This window comes from Pan paniscus, chromosome 5 (assembly GCF_029289425.2).
Source record: "Pan paniscus chromosome 5, NHGRI_mPanPan1-v2.0_pri, whole genome shotgun sequence".
Taxonomy (NCBI): Eukaryota; Metazoa; Chordata; class Mammalia; order Primates; family Hominidae; genus Pan; species Pan paniscus.
The window spans coordinates 70,277,674-70,302,714 of NC_073254.2; the positions used below are offsets into that span (position 1 = coordinate 70,277,674).

General features: G+C 33.7%; 1 protein-coding gene across 1 annotated transcript in view; it reads right to left on the bottom strand.

Moving 5' to 3' along the window:
* The window catches only part of BMP5 (bone morphogenetic protein 5), a 124,314-nt gene that overhangs the window by 60,131 nt on the left and 39,142 nt on the right, over positions 1-25,041 (bottom strand). The window contains exon 2 of the mRNA XM_003828929.7: positions 8,258-8,450. Within this exon, the coding sequence (XP_003828977.2) occupies positions 8,258-8,450 (193 nt within the window). The remainder of the gene's footprint in view (positions 1-8,257; positions 8,451-25,041) is intronic.

Genomic DNA, 25,041 nt, shown 5'->3' on the forward strand with positions numbered 1-25,041 from the left:
TAACTATATATATCCAAGTACTGAAGGTGGCTAATGACATCGAGCAGGCTAGCTTAAAATGTTTTCACAATGGAGTACAGAAATTTATATTCATAGCAGAGCATTAGGAAAAGGTTGATTCTACATAGCACATTTTCTTTAGGGAATACATTAATATATATATTTGTGAAAAAATTAATTCAAGTAAAGCACTTAGCACAGCGCCAGACACATGGTGAGTGTCCATTAAATGTGTAAGTGCTGGCTGCTATTCTTATTAGTAGTAACACTGGCATTGATCATTTTATTGTATTAATTTAATTCATTATACGCTTAAACATTTTTATACACTTAAACATTTTAGTGCTTAGGAACATTTCTTCTGGCATACACCTCTGCCCTCTCTCTCTGTCTCTCTCTCTCTCTCTCTCTCCCTCCTTCCCTCTCTCTTTCTCTTTCTCTCTCTCTTTCTCTCTCTCTCTCCCTATTCTTTCCCCATTTGTTGTTTTGCCTATGGAAAGTGCCTACTCTTCTTGAAAAGTTCAGCTCAAAAGTGAACTCCTCTCAGAGGCTTTCCCTAAGGTCCCTTACCCTTCCAAGTAAAAAATTAACTAACTTTCTCTTCATTTCTATTTCCACAACACTTAGTGCATATTTACATCATCGTTCTTAGCACATTGTATTATAGTTATTAAAGTCTGTGTGTGGTAGCCCCACCACAGTCCCTGGCCTCCAGGCTATGAGCTTCTGAGGCCCTATTTACTCGGCCTTATGTCCTCTGTGCTTGCCACATGGTAGACGCTCAACAAAAGCACTCCAAGCTCAGCTGAATTATCTGGAAAATTCAATCACGTGGAAACCTCCTTTCCCAATAATGCCAGATATATGAGGTGTGACTATAGAGCAATGCCTTCTATGTAGAATTTGGGGCTGTCAGCCTTATATGAAAAGATTAAATAAGTGAAATGATGCAAAGTGTGTTAACTTTTTACCAAGTAAAATATAGATTTGGATAAGTATCAGAACATTCCTTTAAATTACACACATTTAAATATGAGTAGGGATAAATTGGGAAGGTGGGAGAAATGGTAGGAATAAAATATATAATTTTAAGAGCTATAAGTCTCACTAAGATAAATAAATAAGAAAAGAGGTGACATAATGGATCTACCATATTTTAAATTTGATTGCATAACACTGTCAAATAATTCATAGATTAGATGGTTAATAGATCAGACTGTGTCTTGAATATAAAACATATCCATAAAACATCAGTCTAAATTACTGTACAGATCTCCCTTACCCAGCCACTCCTAGGCAGTATCTTAGGGAAAGGAAACTTTACATATGTGAAAACATATATGCATTGTCAAATAAATTACATTAAAGAGTACAGTCTGCCCTGACTTTTCAATTGTTTCTGAGTTTAACTGAAAATACGAAGTAGATAAAATCCACAACTTTGACACGGAAGTTTTGAGAGGTGACTCTGCTTTAAAAATAGCCAGAGGTACTAGTTCCTTTTTCTACTTCCACTTTAGTTCTTTAAGAAATATATGAAGCCACAAATAATCAATAGTTAAAACAATCAGTAGGATTTTAAAATTACTTTTCAAATTGAAACTCCATTTTAACTGTGATCATGTGATATGTAAATAAAGTATTTTTAATGCAATACTTGTCTCAGAGAATTAAAGTCAAAGTTCCAAAGTTGTGGTAACTATTTTCCAAAACATATTTACTCTTCTCAGAGAATTCTCAGAGAATTAAAGTCAAAGTTCCAAGGCAGTGGTAAATTTTTTCGAAAACTAAAAAAGATACTATTTATCTTCATTTCCTATGAGAAAAAAATACCTTCCATGGCTTAAGAAAAAATGAGAGCAACTGATTTTTAAATCCTAGTGTTTTTTTATTTTGTTTTGTTTTGATTTTTTACTCTCTATACCTGGCAGAAGTTGGGAATGCTATTTTGTAAAGATGTGTGTAGCATAAAATCGTTTCATTACCTTTTTTCTCTCAACTATAATTATTCACATTGCTGTTTATACCAATAATGTTCATCACAAAAATTTTAAAAACACAGAAAATGTTGAAGAATTAAAATGTAAATTACCCACAGCCTGCAATGAATATTTGATGGGTTCCTTCAATCTGTTTTATATATAAATTTATTTAAAATAGTATAATAATGTATATAATAATGTTTCTTGGTTTGGGTCAATTAACATTATTATTTGAGCATTTTTCAGTGTTAGTAAATAGTTTTCAAAAATGTAATTTGGCCGGGCGCGGTGGCTCACACCTGTAATCCCAGCACTTTGGGAGGCCGAGGCGGGCGGATCACGAGGTCAGGAGACTGAAACCATCCTGGCTAACGGTGAAACCCCGTCTCTACTAAAAATACAAAAAATTAGCCAGGCGTGGTGGCAGGCGCCTGTAATCCCAGCTACTAGGGAGGCTAAGGCAGGAGAACAGCGTGAACCAGGGAGACGGAGCTTGCAGTGAGCAGAGATTGCGCCACTGCACTCCAGCCTGGATGACAGAGCGAGAGACACCGTCTCAAAAAAAATAGAAAGGTAATATGTGTTTTCTCTGTGCTATTTTTCCAAAAATTATACCTTAACTTTTTTCTTGTTCAATTATGTTCAATTTGTGAATTGTAAGCAACAATACAGCGATAAACACTTTTACATGAATCCGTCTACATCTGTCTATATCTGCAATGTTTCTGTAAGATAAATTCATAAATAAGAGCTCTCTCATCCCACACTACCCTTTCCCCATACTTCTCAAATGTATTTTAAAGAGTTTGACTATTTATCTAAAACTTGTGTTTTCAGCTATTATTCACAGAAAGATTCAATGATATTGCTATTAAATTGGGTGGCATTTATTTTATTATTACACTTCAAAACCTACCGATTTATTTTGCATATATTAAATTATGTAATAAAACTAATTATTTATTAAATAAAGACACCTAGAACATTTTACTTACTTTATCTTTACATAAAGATAGGTGTCAGAAAACTGTACCTACTGTTATTATAATAAAAAACAATTTTTTGCCATTATGTATATAGTTCTGTAAACTAACATAGATGCTCATATGAAGTTATATGAAAATATATTGATGAATGTATTTATTATCAACTATGATCTTTGCATTGGGATATGCATTAGCCCTTCCCACATCATCTGAAATTATTTTTCTTGATCTGAAATACTTTTTCATTTGTTTTTTATTTTTTCAGATTTGTAAACTGAGACTCCAAGAAATATAGAAATTTCCCTATTTGGGAATTTCAAGTCTATGCTCTTATGGCACTATATTATTATTTTCTGTGGTGACTTTAAAGTCCTTCATAGAAACCTGAAATATTCTATAAGACATATCGCTATTTCTATATGTTCTTTCCCTTAAACATCTTTCTTTGGAAGAAAAGGGGGAGTACAGAAAGTGAATCCTGCATCTATAGGTAATAACAGGGCACAGAATTGCATTTTCTTACAATGCAGAATAATGAACTTCTGTCAATGAACCAATGCTTATTTTAAAATAAAAAAAGTGTTTTGCTAGAGATTGTCATACCTGATCAACAGTATATAAAATTGAAATATGGCCAAGTGTGGTGGCTCACGCCTGTAATCCCAACACTTTGGGAGGCTGAGGCGGGTGGATCACCTGAGGTCAGGAGTTCAAGACCACCAGCCTGATCAACATGGTGAAATCCCCTCTCTACTAAAAATACAAAAATTAGCCAGGTGTGGTGGTGGGTGCCTGTAGTCCCAGCTACTCAGGAGTCTGAGGCAGGAGTATCGCTTGAAACCTGAAGGCAGAGGTTGCAGTGGGCTGAGATAGTGCCATTGCACTCCAGCTTGGGCAACAAGAGTGAAACTCCATCTCAAAAAAAAAAAAAAAAAAAAAAAGAATTGAAATACAAAGTATGAGTCTCTGTGAATATTTCAGGATTGAAAAAATAATTAGTAAAAAATTCCAAATACATTAGCAAAAACAAATATCACAGAGGACAATAAATATACTATAACCCTAGAAGATAAAGTAACAATCATAATTCAGTAACACTACTCAATAGCAGATGTTCAAAAATGTGAACTTGGTAGAACTGAATTAAGATTGAATTGAATTTTTAAAAATACTATTTGGCAAATTAAATAGAAACCTATCAAATCTATATCATCCCAGAGTTTAAAATGGCAATGGAAGAGGATGCCAGGTAAAGATATACATGCACTTTAGATTTTACAAATTAAGTCAAAGGAATTAGGAAAAATATCAGTGAAATCCTAAATCTGAGAGTAGATTTAAACACATGTTAAAATAAAGTCTTAGCCAAATTATACCAAAGAATACTGAAACAATACGTAGCTATAGTAGCAGAAACATTAAGAGTAATATTTTTTAAATCAGGTATAATTAGAAAAATATCAGAGGTGCAAGATAAACAAACATTTCATTTTTGTAAAGATAATTAAAATTTGCCAAAACTATGAAGTCACGTGAACTAAGCATCAATATCCATAAATATTCCAAAATGGACTGTTAATAAAAATAAGCATTAGTTTATTTAGAAATAGACTATAAAGTATTAATAGACTCTTAGTTCTTTATTTTTATCATTTTTGTCATGTGTTAAATTATACCATTCACATCCTTAGAAAATAGAAAGGTGAAAGTAAGCTCAAAGGGAGCTTCATTAGATGACATTAAGAAACATACTGAGCAGACAGAACAGTGGGCATACAGAAAAGATAGGAATTTTAATTGTGATCAATGTAAAATTCTGCAATTAAATACAATTAATAAATATATTCTAGAGGATAGAAAACTGGTATGCCAATCATTCCTGAAAAAAATGCTTAGGATATAAATAACCAACTATAAACTCAACATACATAAAATATATATAACTGACAAAAAATAAACATAACTCAAACATTTTAGGATATGTATATGGAAGTAGTATTCCAATTTTGAGTAATAATGATGTCAAAGCATTGAATCATACCGAGGAAAATGGTAGTGCTGAGGATAAAAATAAATAGCTTATCCTTATCTCTTCTTTAAAAAACTCATAATCCAAGTGTGAAAACAGACATAGAAAAAGATAACTATGAATAAAACAATTTGTTAGTTTTGGCAATATTATTAACTAACATTCAGAATATTATTTTCAATTCTTCTCACTAATTTTGAGATATTATTATTATGTAACATAAAAATAACATATTATAGTATTCACTATATATGCCTGGCCCTATAAGAAAATAATATTAGTATCTTAATTTTATAAATGGAACCATTAGATTGAGATTTTTAAAAAATAGTACTACACACCCAATGAATCCATAGCCAGATAATTTTGAGGAAGACTAGTTAAAATAGAATTGAGAGGGCATGTGCACATACGTGTGTGTGTGTGTGTGTGTGTGTGTGTGTGTTGTCACTGTAAAGCCTTTGTAAGACTTTAATATCCAGAATCTACAAAGAACGCAAACAAATTTACAAGAAAAAAACAAACAACTCTATCAACAAGTGGGCGAAGGATATGAACAGACACTTCTCAAAAGAAGACATTTATGCAGCCAACAGACACATGAAAAAAATGCTCATCATCACTGGTCATCAGAGAAATGCAAATCAAAACCACAATGAGATACCATCTCACACCAGTTAGAATGGCAATCATTAAAAAGTCAGGAAACAACAGATGCTGGAGAGGATGTGGAGAAATAGGAACACTTTTACACTGTTGGTGGGACTGTAAACTAGTTCAACCATTGTGGAAGATACTGTGGCGATTCCTCAAGGATCTAGAACTAGAAATACCATTTGACCCAGCCATCCCATTACTGGGCATATACCCAAAGGATTATAAATCATGCTGCTATAAAGACACATGCACATGTATGTTTATTGCAGCACTATTCACAATAGCAAAGACTTGGAGCCAACCCAAATGTCCATCAATGATAGACTGGATTAAGAAAATATGGCACATATACACCACAGAATACTATGCAGCCATAAAAAATGATGAGTTCATGTCTTTGCAGGGACACAGATGAAGCTAGAAACCATCATTCCCAGCAAACTATCGCAAGGACAAAAAACCAAACACCTCATGTTCTCACTCATAGGTGGGAATTGAACAATGAGAACACATGGACACAGGAAGGGGAACATCACACACTGGGGACTGTTGTGGGGTGGGAGGAGGGGGGAGGGATAGCATTAGGAGATATACCTAATGCTGAATGACGAGTTAATGGGTGCAGCACACCAACATGGCACATGTATACATATGTAACGAACCTGCACATTGTGCACATGTACCCTAAAACTTAAAGTATAATAATAATAAAATAAAAAAGAAATCTGCCTCAGAACTATCCACAATGACAAACACTCCTACAATCCAGAAGCCAAGGTGTAGCCTAATTGAATGTTAAGCAGCTGAAATAGCTTAAAACCAGAAAAACAATGTACATAATGGAAACCCTGATGAGTCCATCATATTGGTGGTCTTCTGTGGTTGCAATGATAATAATAATAATTTATTTAAAATAGCCAAGGTAGAGACAAAAGTCTTTGTGTATTCAAGCCAAACAACTCAGATGAATGGCACCCCCAGACTAACTTCTGAGTAAACCATACTGTGACAACATAAAGCCCTTTTGTGTGTCAGGAATATCGGGAGGTGCCGTTAGGCTGGAAGACCTGCATATATTCATATATTGTCCACAGCCTCCTTTTGGGTTCTGGTTGTCTACATGGGATGACTTTAGATGACATGTATACAGGGTGGATTCTAAACCAGAGGTAGAGCAGCATTAGTGTCTGGCTTTTTTTTTTTTTAATCTTTTGGTACCTAATTTGCAAAGCCACTCAAAATGACAAACATAAGTGATCTGATTATTATACCAGACGCATATAAAAAGTTTCTATTTCCTTACAAAGTTTTTCTGGCTCTCAAATATAATCACTGTTTTGTTTTTCTGTTGCTGTTTGTTTTTCTAAAGAATCAGAACAAGAACTTCCCTTATTTTAAAATAAACTATTAGTCTCAAACTTTGGGCACATCACAATGTCCCAAATTAGATTGTATTTAATTCAAGACCAAAATTAAATTGATTTAAAATAAAAAATTTAAAAAAAGACTTTAATATTCTGATATGCATTGTGAATCTCCGAGAGGATAGTCTAACAGGAAGGCTTTACCAATAGACATGACCTCAGAAGCTTTTTAACTTTTTCTTCATTGAGTATTGCAAGGCACTATTGCGAAATTCTGCCAAACTGGAAGACCAAGACAAATCTAAACATCAAGAACTGCAAATATTGTCAACAAGGAGAGAACAGCACCTTACAGGAGACAGGATAACAATCTTTAAATATTTTTCTCATCAAAAAAGGATATATTATTTCATCAAAAGGAAGACCTAGATGTGAGGAATGAAAGCTACTGGGAGAGAGATATCACCTCAATATAGGATTTCAAATAGATTTAGATACATGATTGATAGATAGATAGATAGATAGATAGATAGATAGATAGATAGATAGATAGATAGATAGATGATAGATAGATCTGAGCTGTCTGACAAAGGTGATTCATCACCTGAAAAAATGTGTTATCCAAGTGATTTCTGCATTTTGTTAAATATCAGAGAAAATGACTAAGGTCCCTTTTTAACACTTATTTTCAATGGTTCATTTGCAGTCATTATCAACTGAGGTTTTTATGCATTTAGTATTTCAGACTATCTGTCCATTTTTGTATCATTCCGAATTAACCAACTTATAGACAGAGGACATCAAAATACACATAAAAATGAACATACAATTTTTACACTCATGTCAGTGAAAAGTAAAGCAGTGCTTCTCTAACTTCCAGAACACCAAGTAATTTCATTATCTTAATTATACATTTCATGTGGGCAGAACAAAGTGGAAGTTTTCTGGGATGAAGGACAACTTTACAAAATAAGACAACAGACCTAGAAAGCACATTTTTAGAAGCATGAGACTATTTAGTATACGAATTGGTGTCAGGAGTAGGGAGCAGCTCTGGAATGTAGGAGAAAATTTTCAGATCGATTACTGTTACCTTTCAATATCTCTACCTGGCTCTAAATGTTACTACATTGCCACCAAAAAAATAATTTGTTTGATAGATCACATGAGTTATCAATGGCTTTTACTAGAATTTTACATATATTTGCCGGGATAATAAGTTAAATAAAAAGATTATACCTATTTGTGTATTCCTTGATGATTTGATATATGCTAATCTTAATTGTTTCATTTTCAAATCGGTTGTTGCTCCGGTCCTTGTATATCCGGAATTCAGCTGCTGTCACTGCCTCTCCATGAGGAATTTGGGTAAGATCAAATCGAAATTCTTTGTAATGCCTTCGCTGGTGAGAAAAATCCTTGTCTCTTTCAACTGAAAAAATAAAGGGGGTTGAGGGGAAAAAAGTTAGTCTTTTATAAAATATGGAAATTAATGATAAATTCTCCAGCTTTGAAAGAAAACAAACAAGCAGGATAGTATAAAACTGGAAAAACACTAAAACCACAAACTGAAACGTGTTTCCAGTTAAAGGAAATTCCACAAACCAACAGCCTTTAGTTCAAAAGCAACATAACCTCTGCGGTTTTATACAAATTCCTGGATCCTAAATGGAAAGGTTATCCAAAAATGTTTTTAAAAGTGAAGGTTGTAAAATGATTACTACTATGTATCAAGTATCAGACCATAGAAAATTTTATACAGAAATTCTGAATATGTCACTGTAACCTCCAGAGTTCCAGGTGAAATGACTGGAGAGACAGCACAGCCGTGGGAGGGAAATGGGAAAGAGGACTGAGTGGCAAGTATACAAGGACTGTGTTTATGGCCTTTCAAAATTCAAGTAAATAAAGCAAACTAATTTTTACAAGAAAGATTCCTTGTAAAATGTCTTCCCCAGAAAATTTTTTCTCTTTTTAAAATATTCTTTTCCTTAAAAACATTTTTTTTTTTCTTGAGAAAGGTCTCACTCCGTTGCCCAAGCTGGAGTGCAGTGGTATGATCACCGCTCACTGACGCCTGGACCTCCCAGGCTCAAGTGATCCTCCCACCTCAACCTCTAGAGTAGCTAGGACTACAGGCATGCACCACCACACCCAGCCAATTTTTTTATTTTTTGTAGGGGCAGGGTCTCACTGTGTTACCTAGACTGCTCTCGAAATCCTGGGCTCAAGCAATCCTCCCAATTTGGCATCCCAAAGTTCTGGGATTACTTGCATGAGCTACCCCGCCCCGTGTTTGTTTGTTTGTTTGTTTGTTTGTTTGTTTGCTTTTAAAGCATTTTTATAAATTCTTACCCCTGGTCTAGTACAAAGTCTCTCAAAAACCTCTGTCATTATTCAGAATTGAGAGGGGAACATATTTTCCCTCTTTAGTAACCTTCCAAACAAATGAAGTCAAAGAACTGTTCCTTTTGGGAATATTAAGAAATGCTGAAGAATTTAGGACAGTAAGTGTCAGACATATTATTATATAATCTGGCTGTGTAAGATAGTGTATTGTACAAGTGGTATTAATTGATTCACAAAGCTCGAAACTTGGAAATCTTTAGAAGATTAATTAAAATTTATAACACTGCTATACCTATATGAAACTTAGGATCCTAAGCTAGAAGCATTAAGATTATGGAAGGGAAAAGATGATAATGACCATCAGGAACAATGCCACGGAGCCCAGGCTGCTAGAACATCATGTTCCAAGGTCAGATGGGTGGCCACATTTGAAGCTCCTGACAAAGGAACCCACAATTCTTTGCCTTCATCCTCCATAGTAATCTCTGGTTTATTTTCCCCAGAAGAGTGGAAGGTGGTTCAAGAGAGAGCAAGAAGCTGATCCTCACCTCCATCTCAGACTCTAAAGCAGGCATACAGAAAAATGTAGCTACATTTGGGGGCATATTTTTTTAAATTTTATTTTACAGAAACCCTGGACTCAAGCCATCCTCCTGCCATAGCCTCCCAAGTAGCTGGGACTACTATAGGTGTTCCCCACTGCACCCAGTTGGAAGCATCTTTGTCCTGTGGATCTTGGCAAGGATGATGCTCTTTGGCTGTCTGACTACAGTAACACCACCTCACATGATTCATAAAATTATTCTCTTAAAATATCATTATCTTGGTCCTAAGAAAGGTCCATTTCCAGAGAGATTATTAATCAACTTTTCCTAAATAAGGACAAAAAACCCATTTGTAAGATGTTATTTTGGTCCATAATTTAAATCTCGTCTCTGGTGATAGTGCAGACTGCCATGATAGTGCAGACTGCACACTCCTCCTTCCTCTCCCTTTTGTCCATTTGACTGGGCTGTGTGAGAGTGGAAGTCTAGGGGAAGAAAATGCCTGCTACCTAAGTAGCTAGTAACTGATGTGCATGTAAGAATGCTAAAACTAGCCACAACTTTTGCTTTCAGGGAACTAAATCTAACTCACTGTATTCTTATTTTCTTATCCTAAATTTAAATGAAGTAGATGACATCATGTGACCATATCTAAATAGCATTTATATGCCAGACTATATTCTCAGTATTTTATCATCTTATTAATATTAACATATTCTGCCTCATAACAGCCTACAAGGTAGGTTCTCTTATTATCCTCATTTTAGAAATGAAGCAACTGTGGAAGCATGGGGAATAAATACCTTACCAAAAACTTTGAACCCAGGCATTTGGTGTCACCAATCCATGGTTGTTAAATGTCAGGATATGCTGCGTCTGCTTACACACTATGGCTTTGTCCTATTTTATTAACACAGACCTAAAATCTTGTATTTACAAGTCCAAAATCCAAAACATTCTGAAAACTATGAGTTTGTTTTCAAGCTCTTTTGACAGAAGAACCAGAAGTTAACTGACATGAAGTGATTTAAAGTCTCTTTTTATCCCAGTTTCTATAAATATTTATTGCTTTGCTGCAGAAATTGTCATGTGTTGGCCTAGGTGGCACTGTCCCAGACCCTGCTTGACAAATACTATATTCATGATATATGCACCAACCAGCCATTTGAAAATATATTTTCTCCATTCTGAAGGACAATATTCATAATTCTAAGTGATAACAACCATTATTCATTTTTAATTAATATTAAATTGTAAATTTAAAATTTTAACCAAAAAGCAACAAGTATAGTCCTAAAAATAAAGGCTAAGACATGAGTTTGCTAGGATCCAACCTAAAGTGTGCACCTGCTTAATGCAGATGAGTATTGAATTCATGTTATGTAAAGTAATCTACCGTTCTGGAATCCCCTGTGAGATGTTAGTGTAATAAAGTAGAAAGCTAGAATTTCAGCCATTATTATAAAATTTCAGTTTTCTAATCCAAGCTATTTAACTTAAACCCTTAAGGGGACTCATTTTCAAAGAGTTTAATAAAATTTTGTATTAAATATACCACACAGAACGAAATTGCATTGCAGACTTGTCTGGTGACTCAAATCCTTATATCCTACTGCTTTGAATCATAATTGCAACAATAAATTCCATGGGACATATTGGAATGAGTAATGGAATAAGACTTACAGCCTAATGATGCCCACAAATATTCAACAATGTAATCTCAGTTACCTCAAACAGTAACACTAGGGAGGTGGCAAATATTAATATCCCTGACTTAAGAATAAGAAATTGGGTGATGACAGCTACATGGTAACAGATGTCTGTCTCCTAAAGTTTATTATAAATCTTCGTTCAATACCTATACCACCTACATAATGACATCCTACTGTTCTGCACTTAGTTTAAACAATGTCTTTCAGCAGTACACAAAAAAGTGAAGAACAGAATAAGGAATTTGATCACCAAAAAGTATGTAGCATCTAACACATCGCAATACATAATCCAGAGAAGTCTTTTAATAAATATTAATTGAATGAAAAATTGCATGAATGGGTCAAAATCTAGTCATCTCTTTCCACTCAGCAACTCCTGCTGCATTCCCCCTTGGCTGAAGCCATGGTAACTTATTTAAGTATCATTTGCGTGGTACATATTTCATTTAATCCCCGTGACCCTACTTATGTCCACTAGTTTTATAACTTGTCAAAGAGCCCAAAACTTGTAATCAGAAGATAGATTTCATCCCAGGATTTCAATTTCCAAGCCCTCATTAACACAGCCGGAGTGTGTTTTTCTGAATATTGTTTTGTTTTGTTATGTTTTCAATCTAATTATTTCTTGGGAAAGTTGACCTTGTTTCAGTGCTTTCATTATCCTCTCTCCAAAGAACCCTTCCCCTTCCCTTTATGATGCTCCCATAATAAAGACATGCCATTCTTTCTGGACTCAGTTCATTCTTTTAGAATACACCTCCTCCTATCTTTATCTTAGCACATGTGTTTTTATTCACTTATTTAATATTGATTACATTTCTTATCTAAGGAATATTTTATGAATAAACAAATGATTATATAATTTGAGTATTATATACTATATATGTTAATGTAACATCATACTTTCACTACAACCATATGTTGAAATTTAATTATAGCTTTTAATTTTGACATAATTGTGATTCACCGGCAGAATTCCTTCATACCCAACCTTTTATTTACCAGAGCTGCTACCAAAATCAAAACTCCCAAAGTAGATGAAAAAGAACAAACACACACATTTAACACTCCTTAAATGTCAGCTTTTTAAGAAAGATCTTTGTCTTATTCACATTGTGACAAATTTGGTAAATATTAAGCATTCTGTCTTTCTGTATATTACAGTATGCTATAACCTGCTGCAGTGGTAAATGACTTGGGAAGGTTAAAAGATACACAAGTAAATGAGAAGAAAAAAAACAGAGAAGTGTATACTATTATTGGCTTTGAGATTCATGTATTCGGCCCTTTTAATTCATTCCTTAATGTGTATTTTACATCAACCAAATACCATGAATTTCCAGAATCTTTACCAGTATTTCCAGTAAAATCTGTTTTATCAGATATAGATACGCAAGACTCCATAAAAGCCCTAAACACATTCCCTCTTTGGTGGTGAAAAAGCATCTCTTAATTACCATATAAAAACAAATAAAACAAGACAAAGAAAAAGGCAGAAGGTTTGGCTCATTTAAGCCAGACCCAGACTTGTTAAAGGGGATAGAAGGACACAGAGTAAAGACACACTGAGATCAGGGGTTAATGCTTTTTTTCCTAGTACCATCCCTTATCTCAGACCAAAAATGACATTTCTCTCGTGTGAGAATAGAAAGAGTGTTTAGTAACAAACACTTGTGTCAATCAATTTGCTTCTAATAATTGTATTTAAAAGGAGACCACAGCAGCCTGTCCAAATTCTTACATGTGCTGACCTGTCTAACAAGACCAAGAGGGGGGTGCATTTTGCAATCAGCCATACATAGACTTCACTAATCCCAGACTCTTCTCTCGTTGTCATTTATGACACACACACGTTTTGAAGATTTCCAGGTGTAAGCCATTTAATATCACCATAAAAATGAAAAAAGGAAACTTTACAATGATACACTTTATGGATGGAGGTGTAGATCATCCCAAATATTATCATGTAAAATTATTCCATTCAAATAAGTCCATCAACATAGGGTTGTTTATTTATTAGAGCTGATGGTTGCCAACAGCACTCTCTAAAAAAATTAAAACAAGTTGCTTTCCTATACCCACACACATATACACAAACTCACAGAAAATAAAACATCAAAACTTCAGCAAAACGTATGCATTTTACCACCCAAATCACAAACACAACAATGATGGTAAACACACTTCCTTCTGCTTCTAGGGAGCAGGTTTCTTTGTGTGTACTCCAAACTATGTGAAATTACAGAGCTATCTAGAGAAATAGAAAACTCAACTGCACTGCTAGAAGACGAGAAATAATTTATTATTATATTTTGGTTTAAAAAGTGGTAACATCAAAGCATACAAGATGTAAAATATGAATCAAATTATTCACATCCCTTGATTAATGGACTGATAGTGAAAAGAAGCAGAATTGCCTTTATATAAGCACCAAACTATGTCCTAAGTGCTCTGAATTGTCAAAGTTCTGCAAAGGTTAAACTCTGTTTAAGACACACACTGAAGACTTTTATTGTTGAGATACAAGTTAACAGAAGTTAATGACTGATAGAAGTTGTTTTTTTTTTTTTCCTCCCAAGCAGATATCTCTCTGAATGACTTTATCACTAATAGAAACTGGATGAAATTGTCCTGGGCTAAATATTTTCATGTCTACATTATCTGAAGAGTAGAATTAATTAACAGAGGATTACAGTTTTATCTATGTAGTGATTTATCTGCAGTTTTAAGGAGATGCATTCATGGGCAATCAGTCTTAATCTCCCACACAAGAGCTGTAACTTGGAAGACACAAATAGCAGCAGTAGCTGTAAGGCAAACATAGCATTCTCCCAGGAGCCTAGCCAGCTGTTGAAAGAATACAGATCATTGTTTGCTGCTGAGTGCAAAAAATCATTAAGAGATTACTCATAGAATTATTACTAATCTGTGTTGCATTGTAAAAGTGAAAAAAAAGCAATGATATCATGTGACTACCAAGATGCATCACTTTCCAAGATATCCTTCGCTAACTAGTCCACCAAAAAACATAAACCTAGTTCTATAAAGACTTATTTATTGGTCAGTGAAATAATATGTACATGTTTTCCATGAATGGATAACCATTCCAGAGAGTGTGGCAAACTCCAGATTCCAGAAGTCTTAAGAGCCTGTTAATACACAGTAATATGTGACCTGAATGAAAGAAAATTGTCCCCCTGAATGTTTTGTTTCAAAGGATAATTTCAATTGACTTTCAAATTTTCTACAGTTATTATCCTCTTACTCATAAATACTTCATGAATACAGTTTTATAAAGAAGCAAAATCTCAAAGAATTATTAGATAGTTAAATAATTGTAATATTCTACTATAACTAAACAAATTGATTTTCAAAATCAATTTAAATATAATGCATATAATTTTGAAAATTAAGAAATTTAATTGTTGATTGAATATTAGTTTACTTTAAAAATATAATAGTTTAGAAACAAGAATTAAGCCTTACATAAAGCTCTAAAATTAGAATGAAGTTGGTCTCAAGGTGTTCCTGTTTTCTTTAAATTAGGCCTAGCAATGAGCTTTCAGTGATTATTTAGAATACTGTAATGATAACAGCTATGCATACCAAGCATTGGTATGAAAATTATATATTTAATAATTAAATTAATAACAAATAAACAATTGTAGCAATAAATTAATTAATGATGGAGTTAATATAATTAATAAATTTTAATTTTTTGTTTCTTCCCTAATTTGATCCAACAAGGTGGAGCTTCCATTATCTCCCTCATGGTACAGATAAACAATATTAACTTTCTCACTGTCACAGAGTTAGTTATCACAAAGCCGGAGATAATATCTAGGTCTTATTACTCCTAATATTCTTTGCATGAAAGTTTCAACTAATAACAACTGCTACATCTGTCTCAGGGCAAAGTTTTCCTATTCCATTCCAGAACAATGTTTCTGCTTTAGCCTTACTCACAAGCTCCTATGCTCATTCTTAGCGTGCTCTCTCCTCCTATGCATTTAGTTTCTTCCTTTTTCCTCTACCTTAAGTCAGTGTTGTGGAGACAATAGAACACTGGGAACACACTTGCAGATGAACAAAGTTGGGTGTATTGACTTGTTTCAACTTGTATTATGAGATGGATGCCACAGCAAATCTCAGTAAAAGGCTGTTAGAAAGGACTCATTAGGATTGTTAAGTAATATAGCAGAAAATTCTAAGAGGAAGGGTTTTCCTCTGACCTGAGTGCTCTTAGGAAGCAGAGGTAAATTAATCATTTGGTATCTTAATAAAATTTTCTAGAAGCTAGATGTCATTGTGGTTTTTTTAAAAATGTTTGTTATTATGGAGTTAAAAAAAACTGCAGGCTAGGTTCCTACAACAGTGGATAGATAAAAAATAGTTGTATTTACTTGACATCTTGTTTATATATTGGTGGAACACGTAGCACATATTTGAAGGTTCACAAATTGCCAAGAAATATCAATGTAATCAAATTTACTGGTTCTTACAAATTTTTTTTAAGTCTTAAAGTCATTAAGTTATTTTTATCACTGAGGATAACAATGCATTCCAAAGTATACACATAGTTTACTATTGTTTTTATTATGAGCATTTTAGAAAGGAAAAATTATTAAGTGAATGTTAGAAGCAAATACACATCTTTTTGGGTTAAATGTTAATATTAAATGTCAAAAATTAGCTTAGAATACCCACAAAGGGTGGTACTTGACTGATTCATTCTGTATAATGAAAAATGGTTAATGATGAATGAGTATATTTACTACACAAATAACAGATTTCAATGACACTATGTACAAATATTTGAGAATGTTTTGTGTTTACCTGTAACAACTTAAAATAAAGGCATAACTGTCTGATAGCCATCTTTTGGTCAATATTTAGCTCTTACATTTTCTTTAGTTGAAAAAATCTGTTCCTTTTACAGATTGTCTGGCAGCTAGAGGTCAACCATTCTAATCTCACCAGATTTCACTAAATGATCTTGTGAATTCTTCTGCTCCATCAGTAAAATAAAACAGTTTTTAACCACCTTTAGGTGATAGAGGTTACAGTAAGTCTATGTACACAAAAGACTTTCCTTTACATCTTGAAATCAGTGAGTTGATAATTTATCTACAGTGAATATTTGTGGTTACATGACAAAAACAGGTCAAAGGTTTTGTGAGTTTTCTTCTGAAATTGCTCAGTGCCTTCTCTAATGACTGATAATTGAAAACAGAGATTGGGACTATCAAATGTGGTGGGTGACAGATAAGTAGTAGATTAATGCCAATACTTGGTTACAAGACACTAAAAGGTCAGAAGTCACATGAATTAGCTATTGTGCTACTGTGAAAAGACAGACATCAAAAGTCTATTATCCCCTTTAATAGCTCTTAGCCTAGCTTGAAATCCATTCTCACTTCCTTAGATTATAATTTACAAGTAATCTCCATGCCATTTTACATATGATGTCAAAGTGAAGCCACTCACCCTAAGTATATCAATAGTTGGAGTTTACATATTTTATTTACATAATAAAGAAAGTTTGTTTTTAAAAAATCACATTTTTAGTGTATTCAATGTTTATCTTGGTATATTTTAGGAACATTTTATTTAGAAAAAAAATAATTATACTCAATGAAAAAAACCCTTGAAAAAATAAAGAAGTTGACAAGTATATGTTATTTGCTCAATATTTCTTTATGGGGGAAATGGAGTGGGTTTAAGACAGAGTTTGTGTAGTTTAAAGGATATGAGGATTTTTATAGCTGAACAAACAAATAAATATCTGAAATCAACCACTTTTAATTTTAAATTGGTATAATATAATAGAGTTCACTCAAGTTCAATTTGTGGTTCAATCTGTCATTTTGCAAAAAGACAAACTATGAATTTTTCTGCCAAATGGGTTGCATCAGTGAAGTTTGGTACATGGACGTGTAATCACAAAGAAATGTGATTATCATATGGAATAATATGTAATTAATAGAGACACATTAGTTTTACAGGTTTCTAAGATTAGGAATAAAACTATAAGAATATATTACATATACACTCTAAAATTAATATAGGAGTAGCTGATGTTCTGTTCTGTTTAGGCAAGAACTGCAAGTGGCCCACGTTTGTTTCCTAAGGAGTGATTATTTGCTTTATGTCTCCCCCAGTAGATTGTAAGCTTGATAACAGCAGCACTTTTGTTTTGCTTTCTACCGTACACTCTTCCTTACCTCAAACCCTAGCACACAGCAGGTATTCATATACATGTATAATAAATAAATATAGGAATATATGTTGGTTTTATTGTTTTTTTTCAGATTTTTTTTTATTGTTTCATAAGGGAGGCTAAATCCAGACTCTGCCATTCCAGTGAATTCAAAAGCAGAACCCCTCAACCATCTACTGTGGCACAGCCCTGCTCATGCCACAAAATAGTATTAATATTAGTTCTAATAGTATATATATATATTTTACTTCCTTCTTCAAAGGAAATTCAAATAAATAGTGATAACTAGACAGAATCCTAATGTCACACATTTATTTTCAGTTTCACACTACCTGTGTTGGTATTTAAAAACATATGCTAGCGTAATAGAATCTCTATAATTCTTTAATGAATATATTACTCTTGAGGAAGAAAAAAAGGTAATTCAAAAAATACATAACCATGCAAAAAAAATAACATTTATCTTATGGTTATTATCAGAATTGTATTAAAGTAATCCACAGAATGAATTACGCATTGTGAAACACCATATGTGACGTTTTTGAACATAATATGATAATTTCTATATTCTCATTGATTTTTTTCTTATGCATATAAAAATATTCCACCAAACTGTGTATAAGTAATATAACCAAATCTTTGGTAACATATTTATAATTTTTAAGCTTCTTTTTAAGGTATTAAAAACATTTGGTCCCTTCAAAAGTATGGTTGTTTTGTGTGTTTCTTTTATATTTGGTTGTTAGGACTGCTATTATATGTCATAAGTTTCCCTAATATCATCCTTACAAATTAAACTTTACCAGTCTTTACATTTACAGTTAGAAACTGGAATACCTAATACATGACTTGCTTAACATCTCTTTATAGCACATTATTAAAATGGTGAGTTATATGAATCAATGTATTGTATTTAAAGATGTATTGTATAATTGGAGAGTTACTTCAGAACATATGTGTATTTAATAAAGATTTAACAGGTGCCAGAATCAATAAAGAAATCACATGATCTTCCTACATTTTATTGAATGAGACCACACTGTAATTAGAGTCAAGGGATCCTTAGTGGTCTCAGTTCACAGAGTATTCACATGAACAGTCTCATATTTGGGTTGATATGGTTTCACACTCTTGGACTTTTCCTTTGTATTGGGATTTCAGGTCAACCACAAAACTCAGAGCAAAATTCAGCTACGCATCTTTGAGCAGTATCTGGTTTTGAGTTCAAATATACAAACCCTTCAAGTTTCTTAAGATGCACACCTGGAAACAACAATAAGTCTTTTGAGATTTATGTTAGACCATATTATTTTAGATTCAAATTTAATAATTTCCTGAGTCTCCAACCCAATGTTATGTTAGTTATCAGATGATCTGTTTTCTGATGCTTTTGCTGTTAAGTTTGACTTGTTCTTAATGTTATTTACTAATCCATCTAACTAACTCATATGTACTGTTACATAAAACCTAAATTTACAATAGAAAAGCCTGAATTAAAACAATTTAAGTCACATATTCTCCAAAATGGTCAGGAATTGATGATATCTACTATCTCCAGAAATGATTGTGTGAAGCAGATACAAGTTTGAGGTTAAAATAAGCATGTTTGAGTATTAGAAGTTTACAAAGCAGGTAGATTCTTAGGTTTCTCTTCACATTCTGTGCTTTTGAGTGACTGTTCTTTCCTACATGAGAAGTTTAGACTTTTTTTTTCCTAAAGAAGGGAAAACAGAGGGTTCTTCACTGGCAACACCAGGCACAGTTAGAGTGTGTTAGCATACTCAAGACAGAGGAACTAGACAAGAATATTCACCCTGAATGCTAAATTCCCGGCTTCTTTCCCCACTTGGTTGCCAGGATGTCGACAGCTAGGGTTATATCTTCTAGGCAAGAGAATGAGAATCCTCTTTTTGAAATCTGACACATCCAAGAGGAAAAGACCAAGTTTCCACAAAATAACAAAGAAACAGCATCCTAAAGGGAAAATAATACTGACAAGTCCCACCAATATGCTAAGTTGCTAATCAGCATTTTAATATCTCACTATTAAATAAGCACAGACAACCAATTATTACCAGATAGCTGAGAAAATTCTCCACCTTGAGATATAAACATAAAAATTGATTTTTTTAAGGAAAGGAACTTGAAGGAACCTACTAAAAAAACTGCTATATTATCCTTTAAGGGCTAAAAGAAATTATTGCATCCATGGAACAAGTACTTATACAAATCCTATAAAATAGAAATAGAAACAGTCAATGCTAAAACATCTCTTGGAAGTAAAGCAGAAAGTTAATCTCAGTTTGAAAGATTGAATTGAGCAAATTCTCAAAAAAGAGAGCAATTAGAAGTGGAAAATTAAAAGAAGACTTTAAAAAAAAAATGTCCAGAATTAGCCAAATAATAGTTTCTGGAAAGAGAGATGAAGAAAAAAAGAAAAAGGAAATCATCAAAGAAATAGTTCAATTCACTTATCTGAAGTACAAAAAATTTCAAGATTAAAAACCAGTGTTCCCAGCTCAGTGGACACACATTGTTGTGAACATTTAGAACACTGGAGGCAAACAGAAGATTTTACAGGCTTCCAGAGACAAAATACAAATCACATACATATAAGAAATAAATAAACCAGAAAGAAGACAAAGACATGGGTAACAGGATAGAGAAGGTCTAACACAGAGAGAGACAAAAATAATGCTTAAGAAGGGAGATTTCAGGACAACAGCTGTGCTCCAAGTATAGGAGGCAAATAGTCTGTATTGGAAAGCTATATTAAGGGCTAACATCACAAATATCCCATCTACCATTTGTACCATCTTTTGGACCTGACAAAGTCTAGGTGAGCCAAGACTTGAACTGTACCTACAGGTAGCTCTCCTGACATGTCTTCATGAAGTTCTTGCTCTCTCTTCAAAGCCATGCTGCCTCTTGGGTCATTTGAGAACACTCACTTCTCCCCAGTGAATTTTTGTTTTCTTTTTTTCCCTACTCCTGAGAGCTGTCTGTTGATCACAATGAGCCTGGAAACTGAGATTGCAGAAAAGCTCACCTCCCCTCACCATGTTTCAGTTGGCTGGACTGTACTTGGGCTTGCCACTTGGCAGATCCCCCAAATCCCCAGGACAATACCTCCCCAGAAAAGAGTCTTTAAAAACTGTTAGGCAAATTAAGCCAGGATTTTACTCAGAGGCTGTGTTTATCTCATCCTCTGAAAGAATCCACTAAGCACCTGTATTTAAATATCTAGCTTTGTGCTTCTCATCTGTTTTAATAGTAATTGGTTTTACATGTACTTATATGTGAAATATATTTGATAAAACATGACATATCTAATTGAAGAAAAATTAACTTATCCAAGTTCATAAGTATAGTAATCTATGGAGCATGCATTCAAATCGGCACGTAACCACATCAATGCCTCCTATTAAACGTGCCAGGAGGTTACTGAATTTCTTTTTGAGCTTTATCTTTTTGCTCTGTCACAGTGTTAATGCAAATTCCAAAATTCTGTGTCTCACTTTTCCTTTGGGTTTTGTTCCTTTAAAAATAAATCATAGTACAGGTGCAGTGGTCTATGCCTATAATCCCAGCACTTTGGGAGACTAAGGCAGGAGGATCACTTGAGGGCAGGAGTTTGAGACCAGCTTGTGCAACATAGCAAGACCCTGTCTCTACAAAAATTTAAAAAAAAAAAATTAGTTGGGAATGGTGGCACATGCCTGTAGTTCTAGATACTCCAGAGACTCAAGCAGGAAGATGACTTGAGCCCAGGAGTTCAAGGTTAAAGTGAGCTATGATCATGCCACTGCACTCCAGCCTGTGCGACAGAGCAAGATCCTGTCTCTAAGAAATAAAAAATAAATAAATCAGAGATATTATGAATATCTAACACTAGGGAGCATTTTCAGTAATCTGCATGGCATTGACCACAGTACAGGATGTTTAGACTCTGCAAAATGCAAGTGTTATTCCTACAATCACAACTAAGTACAACAAAAATTGCTTTTGTATAGAAACAGCAAATGTACTTAAAGTTCTGCTTCATTTTCTCGCCCCTTGATGTGTGTTCACAGCCTCAAATAAGGCATGACTTTGAAAACATATCAACATCACTAACCAGCCTATGCCACATTGGTTTTAACACATAATGAAAACAAAAATTATCTCAAACCTAAGTTGTGCTTTACATGTTTCCAGTTATGACAGGCTTTATTCTTTTTCTGCTTTTGAAGGAAACCAGCAAAACTTAAAATAACTCTAGGAAGCCATGTAAATAATCATTACACAGAACAGAGCTGACAAGGGTAATGGAAAGGATTAGGTGAACTCATTTGAAAGAGAAACTGAATGCATCTGAAAGAATGAAGGGCTAAAAAAGCTCATTAATATGTATTACCTAGTAAATTCAAGCAATATGTAAACAGGACAGCAATCTCTGAAGGATAAAAGTCTGTGTCGTTAACTATGTTAATAGTGGCACAGAAACTAAAGGATATAGTGTCTCTTTTCTTCTTACCCAAAATCATGCAGGATATCCCATATTCAATCATGGAATCCTAATGAATTTATAAAGCTTTGGTGTATATTCAGAAGTCCTACAATGTCCAGAGAGAACCACTAACAATAATGATGATGACTATAAAAATTTTAATAACAGTTATGAGACATTATGCAAAAATCTATAATTTCATTTAATACAATATGTATTTAGTAAAAGAAAAAAGAGGAAAACAGTTTTCATGTCTATTGAATGATTATCATTTAGCCACCATTTTGGGCACACGATTGGGGAACAAAAGAAGGTGGGAAAATGGGGAACAAAGGGTAACTTCCTGCAAGCAATCACCTAATTACCCTCTGAGGTGGCTTGATTCTAGATGAAATATAGGTCATGGAACTAGCATTAGTCAAATTGAGCATTTTTTCATCTGTGATTAATGTGTTGCTTGTTGAAATTTTAAATTGTCTTGTTCTCTTGAAGTCACTTTAGGGTAGACTTTACTAACAGAAACTTCCTTTCCTCGCTCCTTTAATCCTGCTTTTCATTACCCCTAGTTATATTCTGAGAAAAGAATTCAATAATAAAAGTAAATATTACTAATATTATCTGCATTCGATTGATAAGCAAAACTAGATATTCATGTATGTAATGTGCCTTGCCTCTTATCTCTGACATAGAAGGCCATATTTATTGTTTCTGAGGATTCTGAACTGACTCAAAGGGAACCTTGCACTCAGCTGCTTTCATGTTTGTTTGTCTTTTCAGGCCAATATACATTCATTTAGATTATGGCTATAAAAATTTAACTATCATTTTATTAAACTTTTTCATATGGCAGATACTATACTAGCTGTCAAGGGAATACACACCATCCTTTCCCCCAAAAAAGTAAAACTCATAATTTACAAACCCTCATTGACTTAACTATAAAAATAAATAAAATAACATGTTTAAATGGACAGAAACAGATTCTATATGTGCTTACATACCAAACAAATAACATAAAATTCCATATGGAGGCCAGGTGCAGCGAGCGGCTCACGCCTGTAATCCCAGCACTTTGGGAAGTTGAGGCAGGTGGACCACCTGAGGTCAGAAGTTCGAGACCAGCCTGGCTAACATGGCAAATCCATGTCTGTACTAAAAACTAAAACAAAAAAATAGCTGGGCATGGTGGCAGGTGCCTATAATCCCAGCTAGTCAGGAGACTGAGGCAGGAGAATCATTTGAACCCAGGAGGCAGAGGCTGAAGTGAGACGAAGTTGTGCCATTGCTCTCCAGCCTGAGCAACAAGAGTGAAACTCCATCTCAAAAAAAAAAAAAAAAATTATATGTGGAGTGAGTTTGAGAAAAATTCATTGTGAATAGCAATTCTTATTTGGTCTTTTGACACAGCTTCATTAGCAGAAAAATATTTACCTTATTTTTCAAGATATTATCGAAAAATACTTTTATGAGAACCAAGACCCTGTCCCCAATTTTTCCCACCAAATTCTCAACAATGAAAAAATAAGAAAACCCAAGATTGGATCAAAAGCATATAAAAACAGATGCAAATGTGTAACATGGGTGGGGCAAAACTTCCTAACTGAGCAGAAATTATTTCCTGGATTTCAAATGCACATGTACAGGAACACTTTGACTTGGTTAAGCAATACTGTTTAACATTTAGCATTACATACTAACTTGCAAATCAACTCAAACTGCAAATCTAGCTCTATTCATATTTACTGAGCACCTATTAGGTACAAGCTGCTCAGCTTGAAATTGTGAATGAAAAGCAGCTTTCATTGTTAACAATGCATGTTGTAGACAGTACTGTTGTGTTTAATGCTAAGCTATGTCGTTCTTTTCTCAGGAGTACATGGTCCTACTTTTCCTTCTCCCTCTGTCTGAGGCTTGGATTATGTTCAATTTCTAGAAATCCATTTTTCCTTTCTAAAATGCCAACTATAGCCTACATTGTGTTCAAGAGGGAAAGATAACAGAGCAAATTTGCAACACTTGAAAATCGCTTCAGTGGCAAGAGACTAAGAAAAGAATTTTCTGTCAGAAACAATTTGGGGAAAAGAATTACAAACAGTTTTCAATTTAAATGTGAAACTAAAGTAAGAGATGAATTTAAAGTTAAACAGCATTAGTTTGGAACTAAACAATAGGGATGTAATCTATACCACTGATGGTATGTTTTCAATACATTTTGATTTAACACAATACGGTATTTTCTTTCTTAAATATTAAATAAAATCATAACATCATCTATATGTTTATTTAAATGTAGGCTACCTAGCTCAATTTTCCCAATCAAAAAATTAACAAATTTGTAAAGTTGATTAAGATATCCAAAAGACTCACAAAATATCACAGGATAAACAATTATTTTAATTGTAGATGATGTTTATTGAGTGCGTAAAGTATTTCATGAAATAAATTGAGAACTAAAAACACATTGTTTTATTAAGTACTATATAAAAATCAATAACTACTGTTCAGACTAAGCTTGAAAGTGATTATTATTGGATTTTTGCAACAAAATTGTTAGCATTAAGTAGCAAATATTAACCAAATTATATAACGTGTGTATGTAACTATTTTGCAAAGACTAGAGAGCATATTTTAAAAGTAAAAACAAACAAACAGAAACCTTTTTCTATTACTCTAGAGAGGTTTAGATCTAGAAGTCCAGCATGAGAAGT